This window comes from Orbicella franksi, chromosome 11 (assembly GCF_964199315.1).
Source record: "Orbicella franksi chromosome 11, jaOrbFran1.1, whole genome shotgun sequence".
NCBI classification, from domain to species: domain Eukaryota; kingdom Metazoa; phylum Cnidaria; class Anthozoa; order Scleractinia; family Merulinidae; genus Orbicella; species Orbicella franksi.
Window position 1 is genome coordinate 25,067,453 of NC_138155.1, and position 27,591 is coordinate 25,095,043.

Genomic DNA, 27,591 nt, shown 5'->3' on the forward strand with positions numbered 1-27,591 from the left:
ATTTCTACCCTAAGTATTTGGTAGTGGCTTACATTCTCCCTCCCAAAAAAAAAAAAAAACCAATAGAATCGAAACAAAATGACAGAGTCAAGTCCCTAGGTTTGCCTTAGACTGGCTACGCCCCTGTTCCAGTTTAATTCACAGTGAAATATTTCAGTGCATCGATCTTGTTCTTCACTGTTAGTACGTTTTCAAACTAAGCGCCATGGGCATGCACGATCTTATTCACAAGACTAAAGCCACATACAGCAATGAGTACAGGCGTATCATCAGTGCTGATTAACAGGCATTCCGTGCACCCCAATAGCATGGTGCTTTGATCACGTCAGTACAATGATTTGAACTTTAATTGTATGGGGAATTTAGCTGGAAATATGGTCAAATTAGACTGCCCTGCTCCCTCTAACTTGTCACCGGAATTTCTTTGTGCAACAATATCGAGGCTAAATTTTGCGAAATTTTGGGAATATTTTACGAATAAACCCCGAGGGTGGGATTGTGAAAAGAATATAATTTTGTGTGTTGAAAATTTACAAATACAGTACACATTGACTATATGGAACTGAACCGTATAAAATCCTTCCTTTCTCTAAACAACACCAGTAACCAAAAAACAACAAACTCGGCAGTAGCCGCATGTTCCACTGATGCTAATTTCTGCTAGAAGTTATGTGTGTCATATTAGGTTTATTGTCTGGCTGGCTCCAATATGACTTTAACGCAATCAATGTCATGATATAGGACAGATAGCCTGACGTTTTATCGGCAAAGTCGACTTTGTAATCCTTTATCTCGTCTAAAAATATTCATAAGAACATATTTTCAGCCTAAAATAAGCAGAAAAATAAGAAGATTCAGCCTGGCCCGCTAAAACAATATTCTTGTTAAAAGTAGAGCTAGTGTCAGGTAGCGCTTAACATTTTGTTTTAAAAAAATCAAATTTTAGTTCAACACCGAGGAAACAATCGAGACATACCAAGTTCAAATATTTAAAGTGATCAATATGTTGGAAGCAATTATTTGTTCTCCTCAAGTTGAAATTCTAAACCTAAATATTTCAAAATAGCTTCAAATCGGAAAAAGTAAATTTATTGTGTTCCTCACTGATCAAATAGCGGGGCGGGGTTTAGTGATAGAGATTGGCATCTTCTGCATGGTTTTAACTGAGTTGAGCACATTTATCATTTTCGCTAACAAGCAATGTTCCAAATTAAAAACGTATATGTTTAATATGGTAAAAATAGTTGATGTAAAAACAAAGAAACACAGCGCGGAACTGTTGTCCAATTCAGTAGGGACGGCTGGATCTGTTATTAATGTTATGAAGGTTAAAGCAATTCCAAGGAATTCTATGGAGGATGGGGCCGAGATTGGGGCTATCGTTCAGAAATTCCAGTGGCAGTAGAGCGAGACTGGGTGACAGCGATTCCATTCGATCGCGGGCTAATACCAACATTGTTGCTAGCCGTTACAAAACGACAGCCTTGCACGCTACTAAGTATTTGGAAGTAGCATTCATTACTCACGAAATCCCTCTTTATAGAGTAAATTACAATATTTAGAGAGGAAGCCACATCGGCCTTAGCTGGTTTTCATGTAGGTCCTCTTTCCCGGTTGAATTGGAATTTGGAGATGTAGATATTTTGTGGAGGGATCGAGAAAAACCGGAGAAAAACCCTCGGAGCAATGCGACAACCAATTCAACCCCACACACAAACTAGGGCAACAGGCTGGAATCGAACCTGCGCCACATTGGTGGGAGTTGAGCGTTCTCACCACTGCGCCATCCCTGCTCCCCTAATAGTATAACTGGATAACCTAGCGCCCTCCATATTCCTTTTTCACAAAATATTCCTACAGACTGTGCATTTCTTCATTGTCGACTTTAACGCAGTACAATTCAATAACACTGATGCAGTTTGCTCAACCCGTCAACGCCCAAGTGATCAAAAATTAATTTCTCCTTACATTATCTTTACATTCTCAAAAGGGGGCAAGCGATGAGAATAAACAAAATCAACTGCTGAACTCTTTGATCTACCATCAAATTCTCATAACATTAATAAAGATGCTTAGAAAGGGTGGTTTAGCAACCTGTAAACAGAATTCATGTTTTGAACTTGAAACTGAAATGGTTGTTGGATTTGTCATTAACTGTAGTTGATGGATTTGACCACTTAGGTTTGGTTTCCTTTAGTGGTGCTCATATGGGTGGTCATCATCAAATAGCACTGTCACCTCCATATCAGGAGGGGTGGGGGCAATTTGTATTGGTGTTTGTTTTCCAAACGTTTAATATCACTCCCACCACAACCCAATGGAGACATTCCAAGATTCCACAAAACTCCCATTTTTTGTTTTTACCCAAAATAGCGGGGGGATGGGCTCCGCTAGACCCACCACTGAAAACCGATTACTCCCACCACAACCTAATGGAGGCATTCCAAGATTCCGCAAAACCCATTTTTTTTTTTTTATACCCAAAATAAGGAGGGGAGGGGGGACCCTCAGCTAGATCCGTCACTGAAACCCAATTACTCTTCGACACTTCAATGAAAACCGCTCTGTTTCCATTCCTGATACATTTTAAAGGAATATCAAAATTAACCTTTATAACTTTTCCCTCGAACACAATCGCAATAACAATGACATGGTCACATTGCTAAAATTTCTTACAAATACCAGATCATTAAGGTTGACCCTGCAGCTAAATGAGGAAAATCCCTAACAAAGGTGAAGTGTTTTTTCCCATTCGCTTCGCAACAATTCTTACGAAACTTTACTTTCACACCTTTACCCAACACACAAAATGTTCGCTGCCGTGTTGCCACGATCGCTAAACGAAAAGCAAGCTAGCCAGAAGCTAGGTTTTTCCTGTTTCGATATATCCGAAATATTGTTCTTCATACCAAGAGGTCAGACCTCTCCACCGTACAGGAGACGGGTTCGTAGGCCGTCTCGTCTGTTACCCTGGCATTAAACAATTGATGTGCAGGAAAACACAGGCTAACATACATGTAAGTGCATTGAAAAGGTTAAAATCGGTAACGGATACAGTCCACAATGTTGATCATCGTAATACCAAGGCAGTCCTCCCCAGGATACGGGAAACAAGTTCATAGAACGTATTCATATGCAGAAAACACAGGTTAACAATAGTCAATAGCCAAGATAAATTGCACCTTAAAAATGCATCTTAAGTTATAATCGGACGTTCTACGACCACCATAATGAGCACACTCCATTCACACTTTGAACCAAGTCCAAGGTATAGTCCGAGAGTTGTGAACCAGAAAAGTACCAAAGTAATATTTTCTGATTTTTATGAGCCAATCAGAAAACTACACGGGTACGCATGTCTTGACGTCTGTTTGACGTCACCATTACATTATGTTGCTTAGCAACTCTGATGACGTCAAGCTCAGATTATTCTCCAATCCGTCACAAGTGGTGAGATACTCGTTTCCAGCAATAAAACAATGCATATGAAGAACATGTTTTCCATATTCATGTATCACATCCCTATTTTTTTGGGTTAATTATGAGGTCTACATAATCATCCCCAATGAAGTGCACCAACTCTTTCTGATAACTTAAATCAATTAAAACCGACATTAAGAATATTAATTTAAACATAATCATTGGAGCTACTATTAGTCTTTCTATTGGAACCAATATAATTCAAGAGCTGAACTTATTAAGTCGCAACAGTCCTGTAACAGTGGAAATTTCCCCCTTGCGCAGAGCATGGCTCGCTAATTTTTCGCTGGCTCCGCTCAGTTTTTTAGAAAGGCAGAGACTGTATGTGGTCTAGGTTGAGCCAAAAGGAAATGTTTTTTTTTTCATTTGAAGACTTATTCCCGCCCATCTAGCCTCAATACCTCACAATGCCTCCCCGTTTACACACCACTTGTTATACCTTCACCAAACAAAACAGTAAATTTGATTACAAGCAGGAGTTCGCGCTCACATCTCATTACTGACAAATTAAAGGACTTTTTAAACCTTTCTGAGTTAAGATTGATATCTTCCAACAACGTTAAAGAGTTCTTGCGTAAACGCCATTAGCTCCGCAGTGGCTTGAAGGCCTGGCGGCAAAGGCGGTGGAATGAACTGCTGAGGGGCCGCACTGACTCTAGGAACGGGGCGCATGCGCGGCAGTGGGCCGTGAGAGGCTGGTGTAAAGGGGGCAGGATTAGGGGTAGCCAAGGTTGAAGCGGGGGTTCGAGGTGGTGCTTGTCGTTGGACTGGCTCTGGTGTTTCCGACTCCCCTTCGTTGATTGTTCCCTCCTCTTCCGAAGTTGCTTCGTCTGCACTCTCGGATCCCGAACCATCAAACGCTTCTTCGTCTCCTACATCCGAAGCTTCCTCGGGTGAAGAAGGTACAGCGTCACCATCATCTTGGGGAGACTGTAAAGCACCCCCACTCACTGCAGACATTGCTCGCTCAGAGATAGTGGTGCCAGGAGCAGTACTGGAAGTCAAGGGGACCATGGTGGGAGGGTGGTTATCCACACTATCAGGGGACAACGAGATCCGGTGGGCAGACCGCATGTGCTTCTTCAGCTTGTGCGGTCCAAGGAAACCTTTGTCGCAGAGCCGGCATGTGTGGCTGTAATTACCAGTGTGAATTCGCATGTGGTCGTTCAAGTTATCCCGGCGTGCGTAACCCTTGTTACACTTTTCACACTTAAACGGCTTATCTTTGGAGTGTGTGAACAAGTGTCGCTTGAGCTTGTCATCGCGGTAGAACGTCTTCATGCATCCAGTGTGACTGCGGAAGGGGCAGGTGAAGGTCGGTCTGGTATCAGGGTAGTGAATCAACGAGTGCCTCTTCATTTTGTCTCTGCGGGCGAACGCTTTTCCGCATTCAGGACACTTGTGTTTCTTCTCCGTGGCGTGCACTGTTCTCGCGTGCGAGCGAAGATTTGCTGAAGAGCAAAATGACTTATCACACTGGTCACATGCAAATGGCCTGTCGGTTGAGTGCATGGTCTTGTGTTTCTTGAGCTGTACCGTGCTAGTGAAAACCTTGCCACAATCATCACATGGGTGCGCGTGGCTTTCATTTGCTTTGTGCTGCTCAAAACCGTTAGCGGTGAAGAAGCTTTTGCTGCAAAGCGAACACTTAAATTCCTTCTTGTGCATCTTGTAGTGTTCTTCCTTCTCGCTTACCGCGCTAAACACCGCGGGGCAGCGCTGACATTTGTACACTTTGGAGGGTGGGTTGAGATAAATTGGCACAAACACGCTAGTTGCACCCTGTTTGCGCACGCCGCTTCCCTGATGGGTGGAGGAAGGGGTGGCAGCTGCAGAACCGGAAGTCAGATGGACTAACTGTGATTCCGGGATGTGTACAGTGACAGCTTCGTCAGTTGAGGTGGAAGACTTCTTGCTGCGTGGTTCTTTCCCCTTCTCCTGATTAGCAGCTTGTGTGGATGAAGAAGATTTACGTTTCCTAGTGGTCTTGGGATGGGAGTTTTTCCTCTTGTGCCTTTTTGACGGCTTTCCTGTGAAAAAACAAAAAAACAAAAAAACAAAAAAAAATATATATATATAATAAATTAATAATACTGATATAGAAAATAAAGCAAACTAAACCTCCAGGGGCTACCCCTGACTATATTAGATGTAAATTTCTCTCAATCATGAAGCCAAATTGCTATGAGTGAAGTCTGCCAACACATGTACAAATTAATTGGCCACCTCTTTACAATATTTTACAAACAAAAATCGGTGTTTTTATAATGTCATTGAAAGAGCCCTGGTGAAGGTAGGGACAGGGTGCATTTTCTCAGGTACATGTACAGGGTAAAGAGATACCCTACAAAGCTCTATACATGAAGGCCCGGCCCCGAGGTAGGGACAGGGTGCATTTTCCCAGGTAAGGGGTAAAGAGATACCCTACAAAGCTCTATACATGAAGGCCCGGCCCCGAGCTAGGGACAGGGTGCATTTTCCCAGGTAAGGGGTAAAGAGATACCCTACAAAGCTCTATACATGAAGGCCCGGCCCCGAGGTAGGGACAGGGTGCATTTCCTCAGGTACATGTACGGGGTAAAGAGATACCCTACAAAGCTCTATACATGAAGGCCTGGCCCCGAGGTTCAACCCCTTACCCTTTTGTATACCCTTTTAACAGAAAAGCTACCCCTTTCATATACCTTAAGTTGAAAAAAAGGAAGTATTCATTTTTAGTCATTTTCATGTACAATGTATTGCCTAATAAATAAAATGATACAGCCATAAGGTGCGTCTGTTCAAAATATTCTAATTAGTCCCTTTGGCAAAACTAAATGACAGATTTCCCCACCCTTTCATATACCTCAACTTGTAAACTTTATAAACTGAAAGCGAGGTTGATCCGCCAAATCTCGGCAAAATTATTTTAATTATAAAACGTGACTTTCTTAAATACTAATGATACAGTTGCCGTAACCAACAAATAAAAGCTCACCACAAGCAAACCAGTGTGAATATGAACAATTAAACATTTGGTGAGTGCCTTTTACTCCATCAACAAATTATAGCCAGTCTCTACATGTACCTTGTCCAAGCCTAAACTAAAGCAGACATGGCATCGTCCATTCTGAAAGGCCTGGTTACCAATAATGACGTCGACCGTTAAAAATGGCATCGACCGACAAAACGGAAATCAGTGGAGCCTCCCTGTATAGGCCATTATAGGGAGTACCCCCCCCCCCCCGGTCTGTATGATGTCCCCAGCTTGGGTGAGTGTTTGTGCTAGAGAACTCACCAGTTTTTGCACCATCCACAGTTTTGTGACCAGTGCGATCCTTTCCTACTGACGAAGGCACATCTTCACTCTCACCAGCTACCAAAGGCTCCAAAAACTGTACCTCTACACGCCTTGCTGAGGGACTTTCATCAGTGGTCTCTGTATCAGCTTGGGTTCTCTGTGAGGAGTTTGTTGTTGCACTCTCTGTAGCATCACCGCTTTTTTTCTTAGATTGCCCCTTAGACTGGTTGCCATCAATGGGTAGCTTCTCGACTACATCCGAAAGGGTGCTCTTGTTAAGGATTTCACGGCAGAGTCTATTTGCTTTATGCTTGATGTATTCCGACAAATCAGTAAATGACAGTTTACATCTACCACAGTAGTGAACATCTTGATCATCATCTAAAATACAACAAAAACGTATTTCAATGCTAAAATACAAATTCTCCATCTTGACCTTCATGGATTTCTTATGAGACAGTTGGGAGAATTCGATGTTGTGTCAATCCTTTCAAGGCCCTGACGCCACCAACGAAAACTCTCCTGACTGGCCTACACACATTTTTACAATCTCTAGGGCAGATCTAGGGGATGGGGAGGGGGGTTTGGGGGGGGGGGGGTTGGGATTCAGTCGAACCTAAGATTTCACACGTCAATTTTTCCACTTGCTCTTTATTTGGATTGTTTTACACTTCACTGAACAAGGACAAAAGATGGGCTCCTTGCAGTCTAGCAGGTGAATGGGTTACCAGAGGCTTTCCAATATTCTGCATCTGAATTACATGTAAGTGTAAATTCAAAATAAGTACCTGAAGGCATGTTCACATCCTGTAAGGCCTGTCGCATGATAGCAGGGTCACCCTGAAATTAAATTTTACATTAATTTTTAAATTAATTAAAGATGATTTCCAGTCCGCACTGTGCACTCTTGAGAGTTTGTTTCTGTTTTTTGTTTTGTTTGGTGTACATGTAAGACATCACAAAGTGTAACATTTTCCAACTACTTATATGAACTAAATCCAAAGTTTTAGGTCAACCGCCAGTGGATGTCATTAGCTTTATGCTTCGTTCTTTCTTGTATCACTTGATAAAAACAACTTCACAGCTGTGCAGTATGGACTGGAAATTATCTTTCATTAATTTAATTTTTTAGCTCTGTCAAGTGCAGGCACAATCAATCTAATGTGTAGATATTTTGCAAAATGAAAGTGTAACTAAGCAATTAATCATACATACTAGTTTCAATCCATGTAATTTTTCATTAAATATACACTAATTATACATCCATTTATCAAAATATGTGTCCTTGGAGTCTCTCCACCCAAGTGCATAATCAATTAGAAGTATTATTATATTATGCATCTGTAGCCGGAATAATGTGTAGTCTGATTGGCTAATTCTAGGGCATTATCCTTTTGTAATGCCCATGAACCAATATTATGAGCCTGCCAAAACAAAGCAAAAAGCCATGTGGACTACACTACATGTACCATCCCAACATGGGATGGTCAAAATACTCATTACCACTTCATGCCACAGAAAAAAAGTAAGATCCTTAAAAGACTACAAATCTCCACAGTTTGCTGTCAGCATGAAAGAAAATGTTGCAGTAAAACAACTATTGAAGAAACAAAAGGGTTGGAAGTAGCCAAGTAAAGTTTGTATATTTCTCACAAACTGTAAATTTATGTTTATCGGAGACACTTCTTGGCTGCGATATAGTTGGCCGTGAGCTGTAGTGAGCTATACATTGCTTGCTGCTGTGCCCTGATATAAACTGGAACATACCTGTCAGAAAGCAAGGTCATGTGTTTATTCTAAGAAGTGGTGTTGTGATGTTTCATTACTCACACCAATCTTTGTAAACAATTATTTTGAGACTGACAAAAGTTGAATTTTTTTAAATAAATCAATCTCATAAACATTTTGCCTTTTGAGTTTGTTTAATCCGTGACAAAGCAATGGTTTCTTACCTTGAAATAATTTCAAGACCAATTCTGTGTTTCACTTAATCTCACTCAATGGCCAACTGAGACTGCTCGATTTTTTTTCAAGATATCATTGAAAAAAAAAAAAACATCTTTTTCTTTCAGGACTCTTCCTGCTTCTTGTACCTGTTCACAGCCTCAACAATAATTTTTCCTACCCTATCCTCTGCCCAGTCATGTAAATTATTATCTTAATTCTCAAAACTTTCTGCCATTCTCATTTCCACCATCTACATACATGTATGTATCCGTCCTCTAATAAGTCATAGGTGAGAACTAATCAAAATGGTTTTTATGCATATGAAACATTTCTTCACTATTAAAATCATCATTATAATGATTCATATCTTTAGAAATGTACTTCACTGAACACCATAACTAGAAGTTAGTCACAAATTTGGCTTGCCACAATAAGGAAAGTAATAAAAAAAGGTTATATAAAGACCTGTTGGGATTGCACAACCCCATATACCAACCAATATGCATGAACAAGTGAGTGATCCCAATTCCTATTACTGTATCCTAATACATGTATATATTGCAGGAAAGGGCTGTCAATTAGGTCCGTAAACTGCTACAGATTTATAATGGAAGATACGGCATTCTCGTTTGGCTTTGTGTGCATCGAGTTAAGTCGTGTCAAGTAACATGATTTTGCTTAGACAGTCAGTCAGCTGACACAGTTTGCTTCAACAATCGATTACCAGGAGTATTTGTACTACAAGTGAAATAAATTTGGCCAAACTATCGTCAATACAGAATTTACTTGCTGTAGGACTTGGCAAGAACAGTTGAAATTGAAATTTGGTTCATCAAAAGATTGCACAATCCCACACAATTCCCTACACAATTGAAGTTTTTTCTCCACTCAATTTGAAGTCAAAATTCGGCACAATTTCATTTTTTCCCCCTGCACCCTAGTAGAAGGCCAACTTGGAGGTAAGATATTTACTTCAAGTTACCGAAAGTCTTATCGTTATAAATTTGGAGACATTTTGTGCGGTGTAGGAAACAGTCACAGCTACGAGTCCTAAAACTTTTTCATATTTAGCTTGTTTAATTGAGTTCCACAGAACAATTGTAAGCTTAATATTTGTTTAAGCTTTAGAAATTACACAAGAGCATCTTCTGGATGTTATTGTGCATGTGATTCTACTGAATATAAATTAAATTTAAGGTTCATAATCTTTTTTGGAAATCCAGGCAGGAAGGGGTCTTTTCCCTTGCAAATCCAGTTGTGCCGGGGTCTAGAGCTTCAGGAAATCCAGGCGGTAGAGGGGTTTTAAAATTGTGCCCATTTGCCAGGAGGTGTGGATTTTTTCTGGAATAACCCATTCAGATTTCCAATTTTGAAGTTGAGATGCCAGACTAATCAGGTAATCAGAATTTCATGAAGATATTTTATTGTGACAAAATTATTCTACAAATTGTCTATTTTTTTTTTTTTTTTATCTGTGAATGCTTAAAGGTCCTGAACTCTCATGGAAAGATCACATGCAGAGTAAGTTTTCTTGTTGTCTCCTCATGTTACGTCAGCTGTTGTGACACTCAAAGGGTTTAATGCATGGATAATTTATGCAAGGAACGTGACAATCAACGGTAACACACGAAGCCTTCTCCAATATTTTCTTTTGGGGAGGGCGGCTGTGACACAGGCTGACATGATCTATGGTAACTTTCTGGGATTATCCTTGACTGGATTATCCCAGAGTGTCCTTTAATCCCAGATAATCTCTGATTGAATCACCCGTTCTCATGTACAGGTCACCAAATCTCCCACATTTGAAGGAAAGGACGTGAAGTACAATTTTCACAACTACCTTGATCAATTTTAGCATTTTTGGGGGACAATTTTGTAGTATTGATGGATTTTTGTGGTTGAATCAGGGTCAGAGAGGTAAAATTGGCGATCTCCCAGATTTCAATATACTGATACTCCCAATGATGTGAAACTACTGACTGTACTTAGCTTTTTAATACATTGTACATGTAGCTACCGACAATGCACGCATTTCTTCAACAACTTTTCGTTTTCATTGATATTCACATGAATGCAAATCTGACTAATTTCGAAAGCAGGTATGGCAAGGATTATGGCAATTCCGGAAGTGGCTCGCTTTTCGCGGCATTTGATATATGCAATGTTTTCGACTCGCGCTTCGCACATGGTCTGGTTTGCGAGCGCACCGCGACACATTTACCTGGCGTTTAAAATTGCTCTTATACAGGAAAAAAATAAGTACATCAGGGAACAGCTCGATCTCTTATTATAAATAATGCGATAAATAACATAACTAATGCAAAAATCAATAAAACAACACCTCAGCTTCGACCAGACTGTCCGCCATGTTGCCAAAGGGTTCCCTCCTGATCGAATATCGTTTACTTGAACTCCTCCACAAGTAGACCAAACCAGAGAACTAAAACCACTCGGCAGCTACCACATATAAAGTTTTAAACACCATGCGTAGACTCCATGAAGATTTCGAGTAAACCAAAGCGACAGAAAGCGAAAATTCCTTTCTGCCGCGGGTGGCGAAGAAGAAATGTCCCACCACCCCTTCCCATCTAGCTTAGTGACCCCTTCATAATAAGGCCAGGCTACTAATGATGGACATGTGATCGGGGATCAAATTTACGGCGGGCTAGCGCATTTTGCGCGTGGTGTCTTGTGTTGAGTTATAAAGGTGAGTTATTGTTTCTTTCTTTTCCAATTTGATTTTTTAAGCTTTTATTGTCTATTGTGGTTAAATTATGCGCAAGTATACGAAGTTTTGGCGGGATAATGGCAATCAGGAGGACGCTACAAAACAAAAGATTATACCCAAGATAACATGCCTGATTTAAAACCATGCATACAAGTTTAAATTTAACTTAAGCTTAAATGTCACTTTTAAAGGCTTAAGTTGTTTATTTTGGTGGAATCATGGTGGAATTCTCCATTATTCTCAACGTTCTTTAGTTAAAATTAAAATTTACGCAGTGTTTAGCCCAGAATATATAAATTATTTTGTCTAAACAAACACTTCTGTTGGATGTACAGCAACTAAAGAGAGGTTTGGATTGTCCTTGAGATAGTAGTTAGCAGAACAACAGAATAACTAAATAGTTATCTACATGTGAAAAGTGACTAAGCAAGCGTAGACTGGCAAAATTGGCTCTTATTGGTAAAATGAGCTCTGCAAACCTGGTCAACTTGTAGGAGTAGGGCTTTTGTGTGAACCCATCACGGTATGAAATCCACTGTGGTCTGTGCTAAATGGCAAAATAATGTGTCATGTTTGTTATTTCTCTGGTTTGGATGTTCAACTAATTAGCTTGACAACAGGTTTTAGTTCCAAGTGATTCGTCCATGCTAGACTGCTGCCAGCCAAATGTTTCTCTCAGGGTCGCTTAGACAAGGGCTTAGACATCACAAACTCGAGTAGGGTGGCAGCTGGTCTTTTCTCCTAGGGTCAGTAAGACGAGTCATCAGGCATCCCAACTGAGATTGGACCCATGTCTTGTCCCATTCCCCTTTAGGCTAAAGCATCTCGCTTCATAGCCCCTGCTAAATTTTGAGATTGAAACAGACTGCCAGCAGTCAGCAAATTGTAGGTCTATGCTGAAGGAGGTCCATTAATATTTGAAAACCTGAGATCTCTGGGGAGCCCTGATAATTCAGTAATACTGCATAAATACATTTATGTCACTAAATCAAAGGAAAGTCATGTTTGTTTGTACATGCAGGAGGATTATTTTTCAGAACTGTCAGTAACTGCCTTTTGATTCTGTTTTTTGTCAGGACCTCATTAACCAAAACTATCTTCATTACAGTAACTTGCGTGAAGACAGGTTAATTTCTACCTTACACTGCATCTAGAAAGGTATAATAAAAGTTATTATGAATCAATAAAGAACATTAAAATTGTTTCATTTGTAACAGTTAGGTGACATTATCAAGATGTAGGAAGGAGGCGTTCTCGTTCAGAGTGTGTTACTTTGAATAAAGATGCCACCCAAGAAGAAACCGTTAGAAGATGCAAGGAAAAGACTTCAAGAAAAGTTGAATAATGTCGAGGAACAGTCAGATTATATTTGTCAGTTTATCAATGATCTGGTCAATAAGGTAATTTGTAAATCCTTAATAGATAGTTCCCTTAGGTCTTAAACAAGGGTTTCATTAACATTTTCAGCAGGAGAGCAACTGGTTTTCACAGGGGGGTAAAACTTCCTGCTAAATGGTCAAACCAGGCAGGCAAAATCATCCTCAGAGCTGGCCAATTTGCCCAGTGCCCAGCCTTTAATGAAACCCTTGTCTTAAATTATTTCTGAGAGGCGCCGTTGCCTAAGTAATATTTTATGTCCAGACCCTTGCAGATTGAGTAGTCAAAGTTGAGCTCTGGTCAGGATCACTGAATAGTTTTATTGGACAAGATACCAGAGTGCTGCTCTCTGCTTAATATTTTTAACCGTATGAATGTTTTGGACAACTAATACCATAATTATTGTATTCTTCTTTCCTTTTTTTGGTATAAATAAATGTTGTGGTGTTGTTATAATGTAAAGATTTGTTAGAATGGCTTTTTTGCAGACACTTATTATTAACAACTGCAAAAATGTTGATAATGTATCAGTTTACTAGCAGAATTACAGTATAGTCTGGGTTGCTGTAACAGTTTCCTCTTAGTCTAATGTTAAGACATATCTTTGTCTCATTTAGGCATCTAATCCAGCCAAGAAACTCCTCGAAGAGAAAGATCGCAAGAAGTTTTTTCAGAAGTACTCATCTGTGAGTCAGGAACTGGAGAAGTGTCTTGACTGTCTATTGTTGATAAGTGATTCTGTCACAGCTCTTGGAGAGGAAGACACCTTAGGTAAGTTTTGAGGCCATACAGCATTAATTTTTGTTTTCTTGTAAGACTGACACAATATACTGTAGAATGTATGCACTTTATATGTTTCCTCATATCAGTATGGGTTTCTCCCAGGCTACATGGTTTGACACTTTAATAAAGTTTTATTATTATTATTATTATTATTGTTATTGTTATTATGATACTAATTTTTTAGACTTTAATGCACTAGTTTACTGTAGTGAACAATTATTATAGATCATACACTGTATTAAATAATTATATAAAAGGTTTGACTCCTTCAATATAAAAGTATAAACATGCCACTGGCTACTTAAGAGCTGAAACTGAACTGTACTTCTGTAATACTATAATTGTGTCTTTCAAACATCAAGGATACCACCAAATCAATGCATGATCCCATAACAAAGGAGAATTTTACATTTCAAACTTTTAAGATATCTGACATACTTTTTTTCTGTATAAGGTGCTAGTGAAGGTTACAGCAGTTCAACAGCATCTGAACACAGAGAGCATACTGAGCAGGATGCTGCATCATCCAAGAAGCCAGACAGCGTTGAGAAAGATTCCCAGGCCTTAGGTGATAAAAATAGTAAAGGGCTACAAAATGCCTCACAACTCTCAGGTGACAGTGTCAGTCCATGTTTAGAGAATGATCTACAGAACAACAGTGGAACTCAAAAGAGTACTGAGGTTGGGGGCGTGGTTGAGTCGCAGTCCACATGTTCACAGAATTCATGTGCTGTTAAATCAATAGAAAATAATGGACGAGCCTCCATTTTGAAACATGCAACTGAGGTAAGTACTGTTTCCAATCCACCAACTGTTGAACAAATACCACAATTTCAAGCTAAACAATCAGTTCCTGAAGATCTTAATAAACAATCCCAGAAGCTATCATCTGCAAGTCACGAGGCATTGAAAAGTGGAGAAGGGCTTAATCTGATATCCAAGCTTATCGAAGTTGAGCCTGCAAAACAGTTCACAGACCACACTAAAAGAGAAGATACTTCACTGGGAAAGCCGCTTAAGGATTCTAGAAGAAAAGGATCTTCTTCCTCTGGGAGCCCACCATGTGATGTTTTTCAAGATGGCAGAACTGAGCCCACAAAACAGTGCATTGATCACAAGCAAACAGACTATCCTTTATTTGCAAAACCTCCAAAAGATGTCAAAAGAAAAGGATCTTCTTCATCTGTCAGTGCTCTTTCTGATATTATTCAAGATATCAGAACTTCTCCAAGAGATGCTAACATTTCTGCTGAGAACATACCAACAAAAGGTATAAAATCTGCTTGTCATGAGCTTTTACTTTTGATCACATGTATTATGTTTGTTGGTAATGTGTTCTGTGGATACGGTATACAGTAGCAAGTGACATGATACCTGTAGCCTACAGCAGCCTTCCACTGCATGTAATCAGTTACATGCATTTTCATGTATTCAAGTGTAAACTGTTTGGTGCATGTAAAATGAATGGTCACTGTGTGAAATATGCGTGTAGTACATGCGTGTTATGTGCATGTAACGCTGCAATCCCTTTGGCCTGTACTGTACCTTGGAACAAAAGAGCGAGATCTTCACAGTTTACTTACGGTACATTGCTTTATAATAGAAGCTGGAAAAAACAATCTTTCATCTTTGTTGAATTTATGCACTATAATGGTACACCTTTTACAATGATCTTGTTCTGTTTCATATTACAGTTCAGCTTCCCGAGCACCCATTCAAGAATGGCCAGAGACTTGAAGTTGTCGTCACTGAGGTTCTGAGTCCATGGGAGCTTTGGGTGCAGCCTGTCGGCTCTGAGCTGGATCTACTGATGGAGGAAATGTGGTAAGCAGCCGATAGGAGGTTGACTTACCTCCATGGGCAACTCTAGGGGTGGGGAAGGTTTCATGCTGCCCCTGTTTCTTGGATGCACATGACATAGGCCTGTGGATTTTGTGTTACTGGTCAGATGTGACTAATGCAGACTGATATCTTGCAGATCACTCAGGTTAACCTGAATAATTGTTCTTGTTTCAGTTTATGTCATTTTCAGTTGCCTCTCTAAATATAATAGTAACAAAATATAACTTTAAAAAAGTCTGCATGTCTGTGAGTTTACAAGTCTGTTGTCTGTATTTGTAAAACTCCACTGACTCACTGACTGACCGACTGGCTGACTGGCTGAGTGACCGAGTGACAGACAGATCGACCGACTGACCAACTGACTGACTGACCGACTGACTGACTGACCGACTGACTGACTGATCGATTGACTGACCCAGCGATCAGTTAGTTGGTTGGTCAATAAGTCTGACCAACCAACCGACTGACCAACTGACTGACTGACTGACTGACTGACTGACTTCTGACTAACTGACTGACTGACTGACAGATGGACATACAGACATATGGATTGATGGATGTATGACTTGCCAGGATGAACTGACAAGTGGATTAGTCAGTTGATCGATTGAGTGCTATTTCCGTTATTCGAGCATGCACTACGCAAAACTAGCGGCCGCAGGTTACAAGGGAGGCTTGATATCAGCACCCGCAGTGGGAGACTTCTGCTGTGCTAAGTTCACCCAAGATGACACATGGTACAGAGCACTAGTGACAGCTGTGGAGGAATCAGACAAAGGTTTGATAGTAATCCTGCAGTGTACCATTTAGACTACAGTCAAACCTCTCCACAGCGGCCACCTTGAGGACGGGGGAAAAATGGCTGTTGTAGAGATGTGGCCGTTATGGGGAGGTAAGGGTGTAATATGACACCTGTTTTTTTTTTTTTTTTCCCCGAGGGTACAATAATTTTTTTTTTCAAAAAGTACTCATTTTAGCATATGTGAATCAAACTGTATCGATAAAACAGAAGCAGAGACCAACGACACGCGGTACAGATCAAGTTTCATCACCTTTTACAATAAAAAGATGGAGTTTTATACACACCAATCAGTCGTTTGTTATTTGGCCGTTGTTGATAATAGGTTATTTTGGTAGTTTGGGACGCGCTTTAGTGGGTTTTACCGTTGTAGAGAGGTGGCTGTTGTAGAGAGGTTATAAAGAAGAGCGAATGTATGGACCGTCCGCCGGGACGAAAGCGGTACTTGTAGAGAGGTGTGCGATAGTGGAGGTTCGACTGTGTTATGATATCACTGATCCTATAGCATTTACTCATTTAAACTTTTCTTCAACTTCAAGTTCCCACAGTCGAAGTTCTGTGTGTTGACGATGGCAATCGTGAGAAAGTCGGGCTGTCTCGTCTGCGCCCGTTGGAGGAAAAGTTTCTCAAGTTACCTTGCCAAGCATTGTGCTGTGCGTTATCTGGAGTGCGGCCCGCTAATCTACCACAGCAAAAACCAGGCACGTGTTTTACTTAAATGAATTACATGTAAAGTGTTCTTTTGTGGGCATTTGTCTCTTATACTCCTCTTGTACTCATTCTCGTATTGGCTTTGAATCGGGTATGTCATTTTAAACACAATAGACCCAAATTCTGGAGCAATTTTCACGTGAGAGTCGAAAGTAATCGAGAATATTGGTTTTGCTTTACTTCGTTCCGGTGTTGTTTCAATATCACTTGGGTCAAGTATTGAAAGAATTAGATGGACAACCAAAATCGGTTGCGACTTGCTTTCGCGTGTTCGTGCACCGATTACGGCCTTGTCACGCGCTTGGTGTGACCTTGTCACACGCTTGGCGTGACCCCGTCTGCGCTGGTCCTGCCCTTGACGTAGGTTTACGCGTGTTTCTTCGAAATGTGACTGGCTCATTGTAAAGTTTACGGATTGTTGTGATCGGCTATTGTAATCGCATAGGTTTTTATCACATGTATGCGACGTTCAGTTGAAAACCATTTTAATAAAGACAAAACGAGATAGGAAACGGCTATGTAAGCCTTTTTCTTTTTCGCTTAAAAATGATGTAGTTTCTGAATCTGCTTAGTAAACACGCGCGATAAAGGTTAAGACAATTTTTAAGAAGGAATTTTCAATTGAAATTTTGCCATTTTATCCTCAGGAACAGGTACCTCCCTATGGAGTGAAGAATCTATTGCGTGGCTAAAATGTAAAGTTTCTGGAGCGAAACTTCGGGCGTATCCCACGAGAGTTGAATCTAGCAAACTTGTCATCATCGATCTCTTTGTTTTTCCTCCAAAAAACCCTAAAAACAAGAGTCCAGTTTCAACTCAAGCTGGAAAAGGACTCCCTGGACTGCAATTCAGTATCGCCGAGATGATGATCTTCGCGGGCATGGCGCAACGAATCATGCCACAGGTGAACGAAGGAACTGGTTGCAGCAGTGGTTCGAGCCCTGTGTCAGGGGGAAGCAACGAGTCTTTATCTCGGAGCTGTAGCAGTGTTAGCATTGAAAGTAGCTTCCAAGATGGAACTGCGTGTGTAAACAGCTGCGAGGCTTTGAACGGCAAAGACGAGAGCACGTGTACGGATAATTCTTTCTCATCTAAAGAAACCGTTATACAAAGACCCGAGAAAAGACAAGAAAACAGCACAATCGATAACGAACAATCTGTTTTGGAAACAAAAACTTCCACTACCGTTACGTTTACAGAGGAGAGTGTTGTAGCGAAAGAAACGGACAATGCTTCCCCAACTGCTTCAGGTCCGAACATCGAAAGAGAAAACTGCGAAGATTCTAAAGAACAACAGGACGTTTTAGCGAGTGGTAAGTTGGAATAGAGTTGTTAGTATCTGAAGAGAATGTTGTGCTGTCCGGGCCAAGTGAAGCACTTTGCTATTTCCCTCTAGAACTTTATAAAGGTTGAATACTCGTCTATTTGAGACCTTGCTATAAATTGAACTGTAATTTGTGGCAGTGTTACCACAGCTCTGGAATTGGTCAGCGGAAAAAAAATAAGGTCTGAGAAAAATCAGGAAATTTTAGTTTAAGTCAGGAAAAATTGTCATTTTGAAGAAAAGACAGGGTAGGTTGAAATAATTTAACACGGCTGATTTAATACCATTGAAAGTTGGAAGAGACTTTTAGGGTCACTGTGATCTCAACGATACTTTTACTTAACGAATAAGGGAAATTTGTTGAAAACTTATCAGTCTTAATGAACGAGTGGAAAGGACGGCTGTAAGTTGAGGCCAGAAGCCGCTACTATATCTGACATTGTGTATTTATGTTGTCAGGGAAATTGTATTTCTTTCATGGAAAACTCAGGGAATTTTGAAAAGTGCTGTCTGTGGCAACCACGTGTCAGAATGAAACGCCATTATACTTGATAACGAGTCAGCTTACAGTTAGCTGGTTTTGGTAGTGTTGTAACTCTTTAATTGTAGTTCCCGTAAGAGATTTTCTCGTAACAGTAATCAACACATGGTGGTCAAACGGAGAGGTACTGAGAAGAAGGAATATCATTGATTTTTAAAATTATCACTCACTTCAATTGTAACATCACATCGCCCTACACTAATTGCGAGTTATATTTCTTTCAAACACAGACGTCGCAATGTTCCCCGAGCCCATCTCTGTGTCGGGGACCGAGTCCCTCCCTGTGTCAGGCCCAGAGGAGTCGTTCATCACTGAGCTCCCACCCATGGAGGAGCCTGTATGTCTTCAAATGCTCATGTCACATGTGGTGAACCCCAGCGAGTTCTATGTTCATCTTGTCACGCCAGATGCAGGGCTTCTTGATGTCATGATGAACGATCTCAACAAGTTCTATGACAGTATGTTTATTTGCATTCTATAATATTTCCTGTAGTTTTCTGGAAGTAAAAGCAAAGTTGGTGTTTTAAGCTATGGTTGTTATTTCCTCTTCACTCTTTCTACAGGTGACCCTTTTCCCGACAGTTGTGCACCTAGTAATGGTTACCAGCCCCAAGTGGGACACTACTGTTGCGCTCGGTTCTCAGAGGACGGGAGGTGGTACCGCAGCCTGGTAAAGAGTTTGCGCTGCACGATGGATGAAACAAACGGACCACTAAACAGTTTATTGGATGTAGAAGTGTTCCATGTGGACTTTGGAAGTTCCGAGTGGGTTTCGGTTGGAGATGTGAAACCTCTTGTAGCTAAATTCTTATCACTGCCTGGTCAGGTTGTAAAATGTCGACTGGCAAACCTTAAACCTGAAGTAATTGAAGGTAAGTGGTTTGGTTTGCGCGACGCCGAAGGAATTTGAAAACGGAGGTTTCACTCTGAAAACCCATCAAATGTTTTCTGTCCACACTACGCCGGAGGAATTCAAGAACGCAACAATCATTTTGGATTTCGAGGAAGAGTTGGTCAGGGAAATCACCTGATTATCGTGACGCCATCGTTTTCGAAAAGTTCTATTTTCAAAATGTTCTCCGTCCACACGAAAACGAAAAGCCGGCGTTTTCAATTTCGCCCGATTTGAACAGCGTTTTCGAAAATCTCCGTTTTCGTGACGGATTAGTGTGGACGGTAGGCCTAACCGTTGAAAGAATGCTGCGTTTTCAAATTTCTCCGGCGTAGTTTGGATGGGGCCTAAGGATAATGAAAACAAGAAAGGAGAATACGTGAAAAAAAAAAAGAGAAAAAAAAAGTCGGATGCGCTGGACTCACCAGCTCTAAAATTCCCAGCATTTAATTCGCTGGTGCCCATTTGTACTCCTGAGTAGAGAGAGGCACTGCGAGAGTAACATGTTTTTCCAAGAACACAACACAATGCCCCCGGCCAGGGCTCGAACCCGGACTGCTCAATCCAGAGTCGAGCGCACTCACCATGAGGCATGAGGTAAACGTCGTCAAATGAGGATTAAAAACACTCTTTTTACCTTAATTTGATATGCGGTGTTTTTCTTTGGTTATTTCAGTATTCAAGAACTTTAGCAATCAGGCTTTTTTCGTGTCAACTGTTGTTGGAATTGTTTTAGTTTTGATCAGTTTTATGCCTTTTTGCAGATCTCTCCACAACAACACCACAAGAAGTTGTTTCTCTTCCTCCGATAACCGAAAATAACGACGCTAAAGTCGAAGAAAGCCCACCGCAAGAAGAGAAGCAAGCCCCAGCGTTTGAACCGCCATCGAAAACTGAATCTTCTCCCACGAGGAAATCTCGTAAAAAAGACCGAAGAAAACGGAAACGGCCTCCAAAGATCTCGCTGAAAGATGAGCATGCTGTAATGCGACCAGCTGGCTATGAGTCTTATGATAGCAGTGAATTAAGCGAAATTGAATTCGTTAAAAGTAGAGAAGAGGAGAAAAGTAAAGATACACAGAAAGATCAAGATGCCTCTACAACCGACAAAGCCGCATTCCCGGTGAGAACAATGGCTGGGTAATTCCCAATCTAGGCCAGAAGTTTCTGGAGATCTCCACTGTTTTTCTTCTTCAGTTAGTTAAGATAAAGTACAATTCAGTTGTAAGCTTCTAGACTCTTGTTAAAATCACTGAATTTCTTAACTCGCAAGGGCGCTTAATTAGGTTTAATTAGCAGTACAATGGCTCTGCACGTGCGTTACACAATTTTGTACATTTCCCAGCCGTCGTCGAAAAAACTTCAAATTTTCCCGTGCTTTGCAACAATACAATGTAACTTTGGTATAATTTTAGCGGCAAAAGCTGAGAAGCCGTTCACACTACGCCGGAGAAATTTGAAAACGCAGCTTTATTTGTACGGTTAGGCCTACCGTCCCGACTAATCCGTCACGGAAAAAACGCTCTTCACGCCGGAGGAATTTGAAAACGCTGGCTTTGCGTTTTAGTGCGGACGGAAAGCATTCTTTTAAACGGAGGTTTTCAGAAATGATGCACATCACGATAATCATGTGATTTTCCTGCCCGAGTTTTTCTCAAACACAAAACCAAAATCACCGATGATTGTTGCGTTTTCAAATTTCTTTGGCATATTGTGGACGGGGCCTAAACCCGCAAGAGCGATTAATTAGGTTTAATGAGCAGTGCAATGTGATCTGCACGTGCGTTATAGAAGTTCATGTATTTCCTAGTCGCTGTCAAAAAGCTTAAACCTTTCTCGTGCTTTGCAACAATACATGCAACTTTGGTGTATGTTTTTAAGGCTTTTTCGTTTCGCACGTTGAGACAACAAACTTATTATAATGCTCCTTTTCGCTGAGCACCTGTTGAACTCACAATAAACCATACAATAATTTTTGACATCATTCTTTCATGCAGGAAAAATACTTACTGCCAAGTCCGGATGTTGGTCCAGAAAAACCATGTTCTCTTCTCACTGAACCAGCAGCCGTCAAAGCTAAAGACCAATGGCCGAGCGGCTCGTCGGAGTTGTTAACCGGTCTAACGGACGACAACAGGAAATTAGTGGGTTATATGATTCCGTGGGATCCTTGGGTGTATCATCATTTGTTTAACCCTACAACAGGGGGAACAGAGGTAAAGAATTCCGGTATAATTTGTGGACTGCTTGTTGGGTGCGCGGAGTAACGATGCTTCTCTTCGCGAGCTAGAGTCTTCTTTATTCGATCGAGAGTTGTCTGAAATATTGCACGAACAATTTTCTGCTGTTCTCACGGCTGTTCACGTGGCTGTTCACGTGGTACCGTCTAGTGCCTTTGATTGTTTGTTAATTGCGCTCGAAAACGAGCAACTGCCAATCACACACACTGCAAGGGTTTCTGTAGGATTACGTCATCAGAATGGAATGTCTCGGTTCAGATCTCTAGTGCTATAACTTATCGGTATACTCAAAAGAGCACAGATCTTCGGAGATCATTTATGGGCATATTATAAGATCACTGTATAGATCATCCCAAAGATTTCTTTCCCTCTCTTTATTTTTTTTTTTCGAATACGGTTATTTGATTCAAAGCGAAGACTATATTCACACACACCCCTTGTAGCCATGTCAAGCTGACCACCGCCGTCTGACCTTTATTGCAAAATCAAAGCTAATACAAGTAGCGTTACGCTAAACACCGGAAATAACGAAAAAAGTTCAAGGCTAGTACATTATACTGATATTGTGTAAAAACTTAAAATCTTTGGGTGGGTGGGCGGGAAAGTTGGCAATGGCGGACGCAACAAAAACAACTACCCGCCCGATAGGTCACATGACCTATACCCAGGCCCCAACGGTGTGTGAGAAAAACATTTTTCACTTATTTCATTTCACTCAGCCAGTGAAAAATTACTCTTATAACCTTGGTCACGGTTTGTGCATCTTGAAAAGTTTAGGCTACATTTTTCAAGTTCGTCGCTTGCAATCCGTGTCAATCTTCTCCATCCTTGTTCGTTTATGGTTTATTATTATCTCTTTGTTGTTTGTCTATCCTTGTAAACTACTATTTTCAGGTTTCCTCCAAATTAAAGGTGATTTATACGTGGCAAAAGTAACTCAAAATGCCGCGACTGAGCTCCTCAGTTTAAGAATTCGAAGACCACTCGAGGAAGTAAGGATAATTCACAACCTATTTGTTGTTTTATTCCACAGGTTGATATATCATACAAGAAGCCAGTATTAAATCTTAATTTATACGACACCACAGGAGACGAAGACATATTTATTAATCAGGTTCTTGTAGACACTGGAATCGCCGCTTTTGTGGAAAATCCAGAGGAACAAACAGGTGAATTTCTCTAGGCGAGTAGTGCAAGCGTTTTCTTTGCTTGTTAATCCTTTTGTTTGTTTAGTTCTCTCTTTGTTTCCTCGGTAACTTGGTCCAACTTCCACGTGACAATTTAACAAATAGATTCCATGTTGCCGTGCGTCTGTTCAGTAATAGATCATGAATGCAGATGACTTCAAAATGTGGTAAGACAAAAAAAAGTGGCACTGGGTGTGTCACTGATGTCCTTACCACATTTTGACATCATCTGTGGTCAGTTATTGAACAGACGCGCGGGAACATGGAATCTACTTGTTTTATGTAACAAGAGACCGAAAAAAAAATTACCTTGGGTGGAAAAGACCGCAAATGCGTTTATGTGAGAACTTTGTTCCTTTATCTTTAGCGACTAATGTGATGACAGTCAAACTCTCTCTTGAGGATTTAGAGAATACTGCTTCAAGTATGGAACATGGAGGTATATCCTTTCTAAACTACATTTGATGACTTTCTGTAAAACCAAAGCATTGTAATCATTTTAGCAACGTACTCTAAATTGTAGTTTTTCATTGATTTAAATCTTGGGCTGACAGGTTCGCCTTCTGAAGAGATCGACAGCAATGCAGTGAAAAGTCCAACAAGTCCTTTAAGTAACTGGGATCCGATGAAGGAAGATTTCCTCTCGGCGAAAAATACATACGCAATTAACACAGATGATTTGGACATTGCTTTCCAGGGATACCGTATGTATTTGAGTATTTAAAAATTAGGCGTATAGGAATTTACTGCTCAGTAATTTTCAATTGAATGGTCACACACTAGAGTTTCATCCATCGCCTTAAGAGTTAGAACAACCTTGCACAGCAAACAGCACCACATGAAAGTATTGCTCGATAGCTTTCATTTGTATGGTCACACACTAGGGTTTCTTTTATTCACAGATTTTAAGCCAGAACCACCGTCTACAGCACAATAAACAGTACCATATGAAAGTACAGCTCAATAACTCTTCTTTGAATGGTCACACGTTAGAGTTTCATCCACAGACTCAAGTGTTTGAACCACCTTGTACACCATGTAAATTGCCGTTTTTAGGCTGAATTCTGAGAATAGTCAGGGTATTTTATTTTGTTCTCTTATGTTGATTCTATTTTAGAGGACTTAAGTAGAAGAGTGTGTCGCTATTATCAAACCAGGTCGGGCTGCTGGCGAGGAGATCAATGTCCCAATCTCCATCTAAAGAAAGGTAAACAAAATCCATACCTATACGATCTTATACAGGCCAACCTCGTTCCCCCCCCCCCCCCCCCCTCGCGGAAGAAGATTTTTTTCCGATATACCCCTCGTCCTCCCACAATTGCTCACCTCTCCAAGTTATAAAACTCGATGGCTTCTTTACAAGATCATTTACTGTCACGATTTCTGTCTTTCTGCTTGTAGGAGAGGAATTGCATGACTTAGTGGAGGTGTTTTGTGACAACATGGACTCGTCTGTCACGCTACCCGATATTGGAACTTGGGTCGCAGTTCGTGTCACGGCCATCTTTAATCCGGGACATTTCTGGGTGCAGTTCCCGTATGGGCCTGAACCGATCGAAAATCGTATTATAGCAGGTATGTTTTAACCGTTGGAAGGAGCTCAGGACTTCACGGTATTTCGAGTCATTTTGGCCACGCACAAAATAACCTTTAAATTGAAGAAAACCTGAAAATAGTAGTTTACTAAGATAGAAAAACACCAAAGAGATAATAGTAAACCATAAAGGAACAAGGATGGTTTAGGATGGAGAAGATTAACATGGATTGCACATGACGAACTTGAAAAATTTAGGCCCAAAATTTTCAAGTTCTTCGTTTATAACCTGCCCCAGTTTTCCTTCTTAGTCCTTCTTCGATGCATTGTCAGTAATTAGGTGTTCTCCTATTGTAGAAAATTCAAACCGATTTCTTATAAATGTTTTTTAGCGAGGATGCGTCGTGATTTTGATTCTGGAGATGAACAGGAAGCAGAGGATCTTGAAACTCTGATGAACAAAATGGGGTAAAGTTTAATTATACATCTGATTGAAAAAACGTTGTCTAGAAAAAAGTATACACCATAAACGATATGACAAAGTGGTTTTCTGTGAAACTTGCGAACTAATGCTAATTTGTATTCTTACGAACCTTGCACGACCTTGCACGTGCATTAAAGCTAACGGTTAACGAGATCAGCTTAATTAAGGCGTACTTTGAAGACTTAAGTTCATGGGCCATATGGATCATACCGAATTTCATATCGTTCAAATTTTCCTTTATGTTCTAACTTAGCTACCTTGAAGAAAGCATGGACAGTTTTCATGTTTTTCTAAATCACCACTTCGGACAGCTGATCTCATGATCATTGATTAAATGACACGTTATCATGGTCGCCGTAACTGACTGACAAATATTTCCATTTAGGGATCCTGTGGTTCTCAAAAAGTTAAAAGGAAGCTGGGGTGAGGGTATACTTGGGTGGAGTGAGACCCTTTCTTACTCCGTATAGGGGATTGCAATAGTGGGCCTTAGCTGCATGTCTTGTTACAATGAGTTGGAGAGCGCAAAGCTCGCTCCCCGTTTACCTTCGTTCCACTTGCCTCGCAATTTTGCTGCAGCACAAGCTTGCACGGCACATTATCTACTGTAACAACTCCTCCGTTCTGCTTCTTGTAGAAAATTTTACTCTCGAAACATTTGTCAAGATCCAAGACGTATTTTACCTGCAGCTGGTGAGCTGTGTGTGGCTAAATATTCCAAGGACGACAAGTGGTACAGGGCCCGCATTACTAGTGTGCGAGAAGAAGAACTCCAGGTTTGTTTTAGAGAAGGCTGGGACTACTATGCAATTAAACAATTAGATTATGAGCTCGAGATTTCTATCACGCATGGAAATCGAGAGCGAGTAATCTAATTGTTTTAGTATAAATTTACTAGTCGTTCAAAACTTTAGCTCAATCTCCCTCACTGACACTTCGAAAACGCCAAGAAGTAGCCGTCACCTTGTTAACAAACGCACGCTGCTACGCTACTCAGTATTTATCGCAGAATAGATAGTGAGTAGCTTAGCCAATCAACGAACGACATTCGTAATAGAACGCTAGTATATTTTTACTGAAGTCTGATATGAAGTTCAGCCGCGTGGCAGCAATATAACGGGGGGAATACATAACTATTGGGGTGACTTTTAAGCCTATGAATTCCCTTGGACCACTGTCCTTAGAAGGGAATCAAAGTGCTCTTTGAGCACATCCGTAGATTTCCCCGTGAATGATGATTGACATGAGCTAACCTTAACATAAAATGAAATTATTCTTTGTATGAAAAAATAGGTCGCATTGCGGACATGTGTGGCTTACGAGTTATTCTAGTTATATAAGTTATTTATTTAAAGTTCGAAGTCAGTGTTAATGGCATTTAAAAACCTTGCAGACATGTCTTCACGAAATGTATACAACTTTTCGTACGAAAAGAAAGCTGTAGTTTGGCTGTATGTGGTGTACCCTCTCAAGTCTCTTCGATAAAAACCAACGCTGCTTTCTGCTGAATAAATCAAAGGAAGAAATGTGTAGTTTCACTTCGCTCGCGTAGATTTCTGTGCAAAAAATGTGTAACATAAACCCAGTGGAAGTGTTTACATAGGAAAAGAGTTCAACTTCCAATGGATTGCTCTGGTACACCAGCATGTCCTCCGTTTCATTCGGAAGTAAAAAGCCAAGGCGATTCAAAGTCGTGTTCGTAAACAGAATAATTGTCCTAGTTTTGGTATTAAATGAAAGCACGTCGTCTCGCGCACCGACGGAACAAACATGATTGGTGTCGATTTACACGGTCAGCATAAGATACGCACTGGGAACTGCTGACTACGGACTACGGACTGGGTATAAAACACGGACATAGGTATAAAATGGGGACTGCGGACTAAAGGCGGCCTACCGACTGCAGTCCATGTTTTTTACTGACCCGGCGGGCGGTCGTAACTAATATTACATAATACATGTATAAACGAGAACAAACCCGCTCGTATGCACGTGCTTTGTGATCATTTCATTTATTTTCGCCCTTACTCAAGGGAGACTAATTTCACGCCTACCTAACAGCTCAAGTACAAAATGCTGTCCCTGGACTTTCCGTTTTTTTGTTTTTTTTTTACATACCAAACGTACGAAAACTCGAACTGCTCCGTTCTCGATTGAGTCATTATACCTTGTAAACATCTCGTTGCCAAATTGAAAGCGATAAATGTTGCCGAATTGTTTTTCTTGTCGCCTGAAGACGAAAGCTAGTCTGCTTTACGCGACTCAGTATCGCTGGATCGAGTGCGCGTGTGTTCGGACAACTAATCACAATGGCAGCTATAGGCTGCGGATATAAAGATCGGAACGACTCTACCCGTAGGGTAGCTGCGAAATTTCTTCAGGAAATCTTGAATTTCTTTTATGAATTACAAACACACAACATATAAGCCATCGGATGTTATT

At 40.7% G+C, this 27,591-nt stretch overlaps 2 protein-coding genes across 2 annotated transcripts in view; one reads left to right on the plus strand and one right to left on the minus strand.

Moving 5' to 3' along the window:
* Nucleotides 1–36: 36 nt before the first annotated feature.
* LOC145460430 (uncharacterized) lies at nucleotides 37–11,279 on the minus strand. The gene is made up of 4 exons (XM_081445248.1): nucleotides 11,049–11,279; nucleotides 7,549–7,600; nucleotides 6,758–7,141; nucleotides 37–5,510 (listed from the first exon to the last, which is right to left on the minus strand). Exons 1-4 carry the CDS (start codon nucleotides 11,073–11,075, stop codon nucleotides 4,015–4,017), a joined length of 1,959 nt encoding a protein of 652 aa, XP_081301374.1. The 5' UTR covers nucleotides 11,076–11,279; the 3' UTR covers nucleotides 37–4,014.
* A 77-nt stretch (nucleotides 11,280–11,356) lies between these two features.
* LOC145460423 (uncharacterized) overlaps nucleotides 11,357–27,591 on the plus strand; it is a 35,761-nt gene continuing 19,526 nt past the window's right edge. Inside the window, exons 1-19 of the mRNA XM_081445233.1 lie at nucleotides 11,357–11,414; nucleotides 12,657–12,835; nucleotides 13,430–13,583; nucleotides 14,050–14,865; nucleotides 15,290–15,419; nucleotides 16,070–16,215; nucleotides 16,776–16,943; nucleotides 17,601–18,260; nucleotides 19,043–19,270; nucleotides 19,376–19,684; nucleotides 20,469–20,827; nucleotides 21,702–21,920; nucleotides 22,978–23,113; nucleotides 23,499–23,570; nucleotides 23,686–23,835; nucleotides 24,249–24,338; nucleotides 24,533–24,706; nucleotides 25,058–25,133; nucleotides 25,787–25,925. Coding sequence (XP_081301359.1) covers nucleotides 12,719–12,835; nucleotides 13,430–13,583; nucleotides 14,050–14,865; nucleotides 15,290–15,419; nucleotides 16,070–16,215; nucleotides 16,776–16,943; nucleotides 17,601–18,260; nucleotides 19,043–19,270; nucleotides 19,376–19,684; nucleotides 20,469–20,827; nucleotides 21,702–21,920; nucleotides 22,978–23,113; nucleotides 23,499–23,570; nucleotides 23,686–23,835; nucleotides 24,249–24,338; nucleotides 24,533–24,706; nucleotides 25,058–25,133; nucleotides 25,787–25,925 — 4,143 coding nt within the window. The 5' untranslated portion in view covers nucleotides 11,357–11,414; nucleotides 12,657–12,718. The remainder of the gene's footprint in view (nucleotides 11,415–12,656; nucleotides 12,836–13,429; nucleotides 13,584–14,049; nucleotides 14,866–15,289; nucleotides 15,420–16,069; nucleotides 16,216–16,775; nucleotides 16,944–17,600; nucleotides 18,261–19,042; nucleotides 19,271–19,375; nucleotides 19,685–20,468; nucleotides 20,828–21,701; nucleotides 21,921–22,977; nucleotides 23,114–23,498; nucleotides 23,571–23,685; nucleotides 23,836–24,248; nucleotides 24,339–24,532; nucleotides 24,707–25,057; nucleotides 25,134–25,786; nucleotides 25,926–27,591) is intronic.